Source organism: Pinus tabuliformis, chromosome X (assembly GCF_031772625.1).
Source record: "Pinus tabuliformis cultivar Carrire ecotype Pingquan chromosome X, CPIR1, whole genome shotgun sequence".
In the NCBI taxonomy this organism is placed as follows: domain Eukaryota; kingdom Viridiplantae; phylum Streptophyta; class Pinopsida; order Pinales; family Pinaceae; genus Pinus; species Pinus tabuliformis.
The window spans coordinates 1,470,214,140-1,470,225,542 of NC_142308.1; the positions used below are offsets into that span (position 1 = coordinate 1,470,214,140).

General features: G+C 40.4%; 1 protein-coding gene across 1 annotated transcript; it reads right to left on the reverse strand.

The window, feature by feature from the left end:
* Positions 1-10,384: 10,384 nt before the first annotated feature.
* Positions 10,385-11,193, reverse strand: LOC149145544 (uncharacterized). The gene is made up of 2 exons (XM_089453238.1): positions 10,950-11,193; positions 10,385-10,842 (listed from the first exon to the last, which is right to left on the reverse strand). Exons 1-2 carry the CDS (start codon positions 11,137-11,139, stop codon positions 10,721-10,723), a joined length of 312 nt encoding a protein of 103 aa, XP_089309364.1. The 5' UTR covers positions 11,140-11,193; the 3' UTR covers positions 10,385-10,720.
* Between the last annotated feature and the right edge of the window lie 210 nt (positions 11,194-11,403).

Below are 11,403 nucleotides of genomic sequence, written 5' to 3' on the forward strand. Positions count from 1 at the left end.
TCGCCTTAGGACTGGATTGGAGTGTGCCCTGCGTGATAGATCATCTGTTGCATGCTGAGGATCGCCCAGCTTCAGATCAGACTTGCATTCCAGAGCCTCTTCAAGCTGCAAATGGAAGCTGTTGGGCTCTGACCCCCCAGCTTTCTCAATGGAGGGGTTGGGCTCCCCTCAGTCCCCGCCTCCCCCACCGAGATCGCCAGCTGAGGCCTTCTCTCAGCTCCTGGCTGGCCTCCCAAAGAAGAATACCTCAAAGGCAGCAAAGTTTATTAAAAGATTAGATGAAATCCCGGTGATCTCCCTTTCTCCTAAAACCCCAATCCAAGTCGCATTATCGTTAGCTAATTGGGCTCTCATCGGTCAGTTTACGGGTTTATGGCCATCTCCAAAGTCCACCGAGAACTGGGTTAACATAAATTGGGCGCCGCTTATCAAAGGAAATGTTACCTCATACTTTCTGGGAAGGGGATTCTTCCTGTTTGAATTCACAGCTAAAGAAGACAAGGAGCTGATCTTCCAAAATGGCCCCTACTTCATGGGTCCTCAGGGATTGTACCTAAACAACTGGACCCCGGACTTTGATCCGACAGTCGACGTGCCCAAAGCAGTCCCGGTTTGGGTCAGGCTCCCAAACCTCCCGGTTCACTGTTGGAACTGGGATTCATTGAGGCATATTGGCAACGCCCTAGGAAAATTCATAGACCGAGCCAACAACAAAGACCAATATGACTGCGCCAGGATCTGCGTAGAGGTGGATCTGGAGGAAGGGCTACCGGAGGCCATTACCCTAAAGGTCGGAAGCTGGTCGCATCTTCAGAAATTGGATTATGAACAGCTGCCCTTCAAATGTCGGAAATGCCACGTCTATGGGCATTTCGCCAGAGATTTCCCTTCCAGCAACGAGACAGCGCAAGGGAAGGAGGAAGGATGGAATCAAGTCAAGAGATTCAAAGCTCACCCAAAAACTCAGAAACAGGGAGGCCCTTCTGGCAAAGGGAACCAGCAGAATTCTACTCATCAGATTCCAACAAAGACTGCGTCAGAAAATAAGTTCGATCCTCTGAGTTCGCAAACAGAGGGCACTAAGGAGATCGAGATCCAAAAAGAACCAGAAATGGTCCAGGAGACTGAAGGTCTAATCACAGCTCCCCCAGACAAAGGTAACCCCACTCCCTCCTCCAAAGATCTCAATGGAAAGAATCTAGTAGGGGAGGAAGAAGAACCTGAAACAGAAGAGTCAGAAGAGGAAGGGGAAATAGGTGAGTCTCAATCCTTAGTAAGAAGATCCACCAGAGGACGGAAAACGGATAAAGAAAAAAGGGAATAGGAAACTTACAGAGAAAAACTTCAGGGCAGCCAACCAACATTGGAGAAACTGCTGGCACCAAAGTCAAAGATGTTGAAAAGTCAGATCCAAGGCTCCAAGGGAGCCCATCAGAAACACAAATAATGAAGATTATCTCCTGGAACTGCAGAGGTATGGGGAGAAAAACTAAGGAAGAAGCAATCGGAAATTTAATTAGAACAGAAACCCCAGACATCCTTCTGATCCAGGAGACAAAGCTGGAAGACACCGTCTTCATCCAAGCAAGTAAGAAAATTTGGCATAAAAGTGAAGCAAGAGCAATCTCTGCCCGAGGTGCCTCGGGAGGAATTGCCACTGTATGGAATATGAGTAAATTTGCAGCCATATTCGAGGTCAGAAATACCCACTGGTTACTGCTGAAAATGCAGAACTTAGTCACTAAGGAAATTTTTTGTCTTTTTAATGTTTACTCTCCAACAATTGCTGGGGACAAAAAAATGCTTTGGGATTCCATAAGACAACAAGCCGATTTGGTAAACATGGAGAACATCATAATAGCTGGAGATCTCAACCTCACTCTTCATTCTTCTGAAAAAAGGGGAGGCAGCATAGTGCGAGACCCAGCAAGGGAATGGGCGGAGGACATCTTGCAGGATTGGGACATGCTGGATATCAAACCCTCTTCCGGTAAGTACTCTTGGTCTAATAAAAGATTAGGCCCGGGCCATATAGCCGCCAGGCTAGATAGATTCTTTATTCAAAGTTCTTTTTTGCTGTTAGGACTAGAACCTCGAATGCTCATTCTACCTAATAGCATTTCGGACCACAAGCCCATTAAACTTGAGCTTCTAGCCCATTTGGATCTGGGTCCTATCCCTTTCCGCTTCAGCCCGCTTTGGATTAAGGAGCCAGACTTTATGCAAATCGTCAAGGACAGTTGGAACCAGGCGGTCAGAGGCTCGCCTTTCTATATATGGGAAGAAAAGCTCAGAAGATTAAAAGGGGATCTCAAAAGATGGGCAAAAACACTGTCTAATCCGACCACAGAAAGAAAATCCTTGAAAATCCTGCTGGATTCCCACCAAAAGAGCATGGAGAAGGACACTATTACTGAGGAGGTGATTGAACAGGAATCTCATTTGCAGCAAAGTTACCACAGGGCCTGCCTAGCTGAAGAAGAATTCTGGAGGCTGAAATCCCGCAATCTCTGGCTCAAAGCTGGGGATAGGAATACCGCCTTTTTTCATAAGCAAACCCTGGTAAGGAAATGCCATAACTCCATTTCTGAGATCAAAGCTGATAATGTTACTCATAAAGATTTTGAATATATAAAGAAAACAACGTTCTTACACTTCCAAAGCTTGTATAGTGAGGACAAGGACCTGAACCAAAACTTAGATATTCTAGATGTTGTACCCTCTTTAATAAATCAGCAAACAAAGGAATCTCTTGAGGCCAAAATCACCAAAGAAGAAGTGGAAAAAGCCCTTTTTGATATGGATCCGGACAAGGCCCCGGGGCCGGATGGATTCACAGCTAGATTTCTTCAAGCTTGCTGGCTGATTATAGAAAAGGACTTGCTCAGAATGGTGCAAAAATCTCAGAACACTCAGAAGATAGGAGGCAGCACCAATTCTGCGTTCTTAGCCCTTATCCCCAAGGAAAAAGGTGCCAACACCTTCAGCAGATTTCGCCCGATCTCACTTTGCAACATTGGGTACAAAATAATTACCAGAATCATAGCAAATCGATTGAAGCCCATACTCCCTAAAATAATTCCTGAGAATCAAGGAGGCTTCATCCAAGGAAGGCAGATCGTGGACAACTACCTACTCGTCCAAGAGGCAATCCACTCAAGTCTTCGGCGAAAAGAGAAAGGTATGGCTATCAAACTCGACTTAGCCAATGCATTTGATAGAGTAAATCATAGTTTTCTGTTAAATGTTATGAATAAATTCAGGTTTGGAGAAAAGTTCATCAAATGGATCCGAGCATGCATCTCGGAGCCATGGATTGCCCCTCTTGTGAATGGAAGAGCCACGGATTTCTTCAAAGCTTCGAGAGGACTAAGGCAGGGGTGCCCCCTATCCCCTCTGCTATTTGTCATCCAAGCTTCCGTCCTCAGTTTCCTGCTAAACAAAAGCATGCAAGATCATGAAATCAACGGACTGTGCATCGCAAGAGGGGCTAAAAATATAAACCATGCACTGTTCGCGGACGACACTCTTCTCCTGGGCCCTGCCACGCTCCCCTCTGCATCAAAATTCAAAGGGGTTTTAGATGAACTCAGCAAAGCTACAGGCTGTGTTGTAAATAAGAGAAAATGCCATATTTACAGTTGGAACATCACTCCAAGGGCGCTGTCTGATATCTCTAGATGCTTGGGCTTTGCAGCCTCTTCTTCCTGGGCATCGTTCAATTACTTGGGTCTACCTGTGCACCTCAAAAAACTTTCCTGTAAGGACTGGCTCCCACAATTGGAAAAACTCAAATCAAAAATCCAAGCTTGGGGCTATACTTGGTTAAACACTGCTGGGAAATCAATATTAATCAAATCAGTCCTACACAGTCTCCCTCTCTTCCAGTTCACTGCCCTCCTTGCTCCAATAACCATCATTAAAAAAATGGAAGAATACATCAGGAGATTCTTCTGGCAGGGAGGAAAAAATAATGCGAAAAAAATTCCTTTAATCAGCTGGGAGATCATAACTAGGCCGCTCTGTGAAGGGGGCTTAAATTTCAAAAAACTCAGCCAACAGAATGTGGCATTGGCAGCTAAGATCCTCTGGAAAATCACTGCACCCAACCCGGGATGGGCACAAACTGCAATCTGGAAGAAATACTACAGGGGCCCTCGCACCAGGTGTCTAGAAAACGCCATTCAAATGCCAAATTCGTCCTTTCTGAAGCTCCACGCTAAAGCTGCCCATTTGATCACAGACCACGCATTCTGGATACCTGGTAGTGGCAAAAAAATCAAGATCTGGAGCGATCGTATAATGAACCAGCAACCGATAGAAACCAAAGCCAACTTGAACGAGCTGCGTCGCTGGATGGACAACAACTCTATGCGCACGCTGTGGGATATATCCAAGTGGCACGATGGCTTCTGGGCAGGCTGGATTCAGTTCAACGGTCCGGCGCAGCTGGGGAATGAATGGGACACGCTCATCGAATGTCTCCATGGAATCGCGCCCATCAGCAGAAGATCTAGAGACCGGAAGGGATGGGGCACGAGCCTTAAAGGCTACACAGTCAATCAAGGTTACATCAAGCTCAGCGAGATCCCTTACGCACCTCCTGACCCTGCTCCATGGCGCGGCGTTTGGAGTTCTCCATCTCTGCCAAAGATAGACTTCTTCGCTTGGCAATTATGCCATACCAAAATTCTTACATTCGACATCCTGCAGAAAAAAGGAATTAATGGACCCTGCTATGCAGAGAAAGCGCTGAGACAGCGGCCCATTTGTTCCTCGAGTGTACATTCTCCAAGCAAGTATGGTCCTCCCTCTGCCCTCAACCAAATCTCAAGCTCCCCGGCACCACGGCAGGCCTCTTCTCTACCTGGGCTCACAATTATCCAGGTCCTGCCCCTAAAAACCAGGTCATCAGAACTGCGTGGGCAATTCTACCCAAGATCACAAGCTGGCAGATTTGGCTTGAGCGTAACAGAAGGACTTTCAGGGACACAAAGCACAATCACAGGATTCTGGAAAATAAAATTAAAAGTCAAATCAAGGAATGCCTGGAGGATACTAGAGATGACACTAATTTGAGTCAGCAAGACATGGCTTGGGCACTGACTCTCGGCCTTCAAATCCGGCCAGCAGAAAAAAACATTCCTACTATTAAACACTGGCAACTAAGGAAATCTGAAAGTGATATGCAAAGCTGGATCAAAATGCAAGAGAATCACTCCCTCTTTTTTGATGGGGCAGCAAAGAGTAACCCGGGCAAAGCGGGAGCAGGAGGAATCGTGCTAAATCCAACAGGAGAAAAAGTCCAGTCCTTTGCCTGGGGCCTTGGCTATGCCTCCAGCATTCAAGCGGAGGCTTTAGCCCTCTTCCAAGGCCTTCAAAGTCTCAAAGATTTAAACATTAAAGAAGCCAATATTATAGGAGATTCCCATATCATCATTAACTCCATGATTTCCAACTCCCCAGTCATGGACCTCAAGTTAGCAAGAATGATAACCAGAATTAAAGGTTTGGAAAGGCACTTTTAGAAACTGAGATATTATCATGTGCTGCGAATGCATAACAAAGAGGCGGATAGCGAAGCCAATAAAGCACTCCTCCTCCCTGTTGGAACTAAGTTGAAGGACGGAAAAGAAACTTGGGAACCAATCCCATAATCTGACTTTTGCCATGTTTTATTGCTGGTTATTAAACAAATTTGTCTGCATCTTCAAGTGGGGGAAAATTTCAGATTTGGAATTCATGGACTCTTTAGCAATTAGGAAATCTGCAAGCTTCAATTGTACTCTCTGTCTCTGCAGAAAGCAGCAACAAAGCATGGAGCTTTCATCTGTAACAGCTATTTCGGCATTCATGCCAAGAGGAATATAATCTACCCATAACCGTTACTGTTAAAAAAAAAACAATGTTTTTCTCTAATAAAAAAGTTTTTTCATGGTTTCTATTAATATATTTTATTAATTATAATATTTTTTTGATAGTTTAATTATTTAATTATTGTCAATCTTTTTTCACAAAACTATGTTATCATGTTCCAATATGTTATTAGAAATTTCATTCCCCTCCTCCAATCTTGTATTTTATTAATCATAATATTTTTTTTTAAGTTTAATTATTTAATTATTGTCGATCTTTTTTCATAAAACTATGTTATCATGTTCCAATAAATTATTAGCAATTTGATTCCCCTCCACCAATCATTCACTTAATATAACTAAGTCATATGATCACATTCACCCCACAAGAGTTTTATAATTTTTGCATAAGAAACAGGTACTGAACAACAACACTCCATATTACACTTGTAATTATATGTACTCTTATTACAATCATTAAATTTGTATTTATTATTAATGTTTATTGTAAAAAATCTATAACAAATTGAATATATTTTAAATGAATTATTTAATTATAAAAATAAATATTTCAAATTATATCTATATATATAATAAATTTAATCTCAACCATCAATGTCCATATCTTCAAAGGTCGCAAGATACTCATCAAACATCATTAGTTAATCACGAGTAGCGTGTAACTCATATTACACGCATACAACCTGTAATATAAAATATCCTCGTAGGTTTGTGTCAACACCCTACTTTCTTTTATCATGTCTCATGATTTGAATTTTTTTATAATTATTATTAATGGACATGCACTTCATCTCAAGCTATTAAGACAACCTAATGACACTGACTTTAATAGTAGAAATATTATGAAAAGAAATATATTTAGTGTTCGAGGCACGAAGAAACTCTTTGGTTAGCATCCCCATTTTGATCTACTCTGTAAGCCTTTATAAAATTTAAGGCAGGTCTTAAATTTGTTACATAGTTTTGAAGTTCATCATCATATGGATACTACTTAGGTCTTTTATTAACTAAAGTGCATTTTAAGTTGGTTCATAAATGATTTAAAAAAAAAAAAAAAAAAAATTTAATAAGGAAAATGAGTATTTTAGATATATATTAGTTTAGATCTATTTAATATAATTAGAAATCAACATCTACACTGAAATCAATGGATCTAGTACAAATAATAAAATAAGATTAGAAATAGCCATTTACACTAAAATCATTGTGTATAGTGCAAGAAATCTTCTTCTCTCTCTCCCCCCTCTATTTATATATATCTCCCTTCATTTCTCCTTCTTTGTCTCTCTATCTCACCTCCCCAAACACACACATGCTCTCTCTCTCTCTCCATATCTATCTATCTCTCCCTCCCTCTCTCTATCTTTCTCTTCTTCCATCTCTTCACTTTCTATCTATATCTCTATGTCCCTCTATCTCTCCTTTGTCTCTATATCACCCCCAAAACATACACACTCTTTCTCCATATCTATCTATTTCTCCCTCCCTCTTCCTCTCCCTCTCTCCCCTTCTATCTCTATTCCCTCCTACTCTCCTCTTTCCCTCTCTCTCCATCTCCCTTTTCACTCCCCTTCTCTCTCTTTCTATTTCTTCTTACCTCCATCTCTCCCCCTCCAACACCATCTCTCTCTCCTTCTCCCCCCTTCTCTCCATCTCTCATTCTTTGTCTCTCTATCTCACCCCCAAAAATACACACACTCTCTCCATCTCTCTCTCTCTCTCTCTCTCTCTCTCTCCACTTTTCTCCCTGTATGTCTTTTTTCTGCCCTCCCTCTCTGCCCCTTCAACTCAACCTCTCTTTCCCTCCCTCTGTCCTCCTTTATCTCATGTCCTCTCTCTCATCCTTCGGCACTCTCCTTTTCTCTCCTCCCTTCCTCTCTCCTTCTCTCCCTCCCCCTATCTCCCCCCTCCATCTTTGTGTCCCCCTCTCTCACTCCTCTCCTTCTATTTCTCTTTGTTCCTCCTCTCCCCTTTCCTTCAATTTATCTTTATCGCTCCCTTCTCACTTCATCCATCTCTCCATCTCTATCATTCTATGTTTTTGTTTTTCCCTCCCATATATATCTAGAGTTAATATATATCATGATATATTAATATATATTATAATATAACAAATTTAATATTATACTATATTTAATAATATTAATATTTTAACATTAATATTAGATTTAATGATATTTTTTACATGGCATGATAGCAAAATTTAGAATAAAACTACATCAAATTAATATTTACACATATTACAACTTTGACGTGGAAATATTTATGTTTTTAGAGATTTTAATATATCCATAGTATATCAGTTTTCTTTTTAAAGAATACATTTTACAAATAAATAATTAAAAGAAATATTAAAAATAATTTTCATTTTTTTGTGTTGAATTAACTTTTTTCCTTTGATTTAAAAATAGTATTGGTTTTAGTAAAGAGTAAAGATGTTTAAAATTTTAAGTAATTAAAATTTTTAATGTGGAAAAAATTTTTGTCGAAAATAAATGTATGATCCATTCAAATCCAACATATATAATAAAAGAACTATTAAACACATGAAATATCTAATCAAATAAATACATTATTAAAATTTAAAACACCATTATAATTAAAACATACAACATTTTTATAAATAATATAAGTTAAAAAAAAAAATATTATCTCTTACCTTATAAAAAAAATTGCTATAATAATCTTATTAACAAAACAAAACACATAAAATGAGTACATGAAAACCTGATCAACCATTTTCACACCCGCCTTCATGTTCAACCTTAGCAGTGCTTCTAGATTTAAGAATTTGAGAACTCCAGTATCAGGAGGTCCTTCTACTCCTCTAGAAATAGTTATGCTGATAAACGAGTTCACCTCGTCAGATTCTATACAATAACAAGGGGAGCTGCGACGCAGCGAGTCCCTGCATCAAGTTAACATTTACAGCAAACATTTACAGCATTGTACTTTCAGTAGCTAGTCAGAAAGAAAACTGTTGAAAATTTAGATGCCAAAGAAAATTGCAAGTTGACATTTACAGCATTGTACTTTCAGTAGCTAGTCAGAAAGAAAACTGTTGAAAATTTAGATGCCAAAGAAAATTGCAAAATTTTGAAAAACAATCCATATGCTTAAGTTATATGACAAAAACATATAACTAATTATTGTGGTTGCGTAGAAAAACAGTGACAAAAACATATACCTAATTATTGTGGTTGCGTAGAAAAACAGGAAAACGAGAGAGTCAAACGCTATTTTAAAATAATTTGCTGCCGCGCATATGCAACAAATAAATGCAAATTATAAAACCCCAGTTGGACCGATAAATATGGTAAATATAACTTTATAAGGCTAGCTAGATAATCATGGAGAGCAGTAATTTATTAAGTTTACAGGTACATATTCTTTGTTTTCCATCTTATCTGACTTTAACGAAATCCATTTTTTTACTGCTTTATTTGACTTGCAGAAGAGACAGGCCAGTATGCAACAAATAAATGCAAATTATAAAACCCCAGTTGGACCGATAAATATGGTAAATATAACTTTATAAAATGCGGAGACTTGCATAATTTGAATTAGAGCATAATACAAGAGCACGTGTCAATTCATCCAGCATATATATATAAACATATCTTAGCTATATTTTAAATTGTTTTTGGAAAATAATTTTTGGTAGCGACAAATGTTACTCGAGGCTTGCATGCAAACCACCTGCCGGTTCTTCAGCGAGCTCAGCTTCAGCAGCTGGGTTCGAATCCAGCTATGGATATGTACAACAAATTGAAAGCTGGCTGGCAAGCTAGCTAGATTATTCATATAGCCCGTACTAATTTGTAAAGTTCACATTTTTATGATGGCGTAAGGAAATGAAATCAGATTCCTGTACAGCGAATTGAAAGCTGGCTAGCTAGATAATCATGGAGAGCAGTAATTTATTAAGTTTACAGGTACATATTCTTTGTTTTCCATCTTATCTGACTTTAACGAAATCCATTTTTTTACTGCTTTATTTGACTTGCAGAAGAGACAGGCCAGTGCAACTGTTTCTGTGGTGGCCAACTGACCCAAATGCAAATAATTGCTGCTCGTGGGCCAGCTACATGTCAGACCCCATCTGGAAGGTACCTTTAGTTTGTCACAGACTAGCATGTCACGGATTTGGTCAGAAATTGAATTTTCATTAAGTATAAAAAACAATCGACAATTCCATGCATAATAACAAAATGAATAGGAGTATTGAGTGTTTTTTCTCCTCTGTACTGTGTGACTGTAGCCAGAAATGCAGAATTTCATTAAAGAGAAAACAACAGAAAACAACAGTTAAAGACCCACCGATTAAATTGTTATATAAACTCCATTCCTGGGAACAACCCACAGGAAGGATTCAGGTCTTAGTTTAGCAACAATATACATTATAGTTGAAACGATAAACCGGCGCGACCCAGTTTGGGTCTTGCAGCCAGAAGCTACCGTGAGGCAGCACGAACATTACAAGCAAAAAACCCAAATAGTTTGGCCTGTACTGTGTGACTCTAGCCAGAAATGCAGAATTTCATTAAAGAGAAAACAACAGTTAAAGACCCACCGATTAAATTGTTATATAAACTCCATTCCTGGGAACAACCCACAGGAAGGATTCAGCTCTTAGTTTAGCAACAATATACATTATAGTTGAAACGATAAACCGGCGCGACCCAGTTTGGGTCTTGCAGCCAGAAGCTACCGTGAGGCAGCACGAAAATTACAAGCAAAAAACCCAAATAGTTTGGCCTGCGGCCTCATACTCTCTAATAATTCTCTCAAGAAGAACCAGACTCAGGCAAAAGCCTGCAAAAAGGAAAACCCAGTTCGGACATTCAACGGACCCAATCTTTCCATCTTAAAGTCATCCTTAGAGAAATTCTCTTACCCGGAAGGCGGCTCGGGCGATGAAGCCTGAAAGGGTTGCCCACCCGGTTTCGTTGCCATAGCGTAGCACCTGCGGCAGAAGAGAACAGCATATTAAAGATGGAATAAGTATCTGAATGAATTTTTGATGAACCACTGTGCAGTAAACACCAAAAGCACAAGGATGCGCAGGCTTACCGTGACCGCTCTCGGATGGCAGAGTCATAACCCAGCCAGGGAGCCCCTCGACCTGTTGTGGGACCGCGAACTGCTGAGGAGTAGAGACTCCAGAGGCCTGAAGCAGCCGAGACCAGTCCATAGAACAAATGATGTGATGGAAAGCAGGTACAGGCATTGCAGTAATGCATTCGCAGGTAAGAAATTTCATGATGTGAACAGCGACAGGATGTGGGCATCAGAACAACCGGATGGATGTGGGCAGGGTTCAGTATCGGGTTCATGATGTGAACAGCGACAGGATGTGGGCATCAGAACAACCGGATGGATGTGGGCAGGGTTCAGTATCGGGCCGAGATCAATTCAGTGAATGATACGGCAGAGTTTCACTGAGTTACCGGCAGGTTTCATCGGTCCACAAAATTCCAATGAAAACCGACTACTGGGCACTTCTGATATAGATAGCAGGGTAACA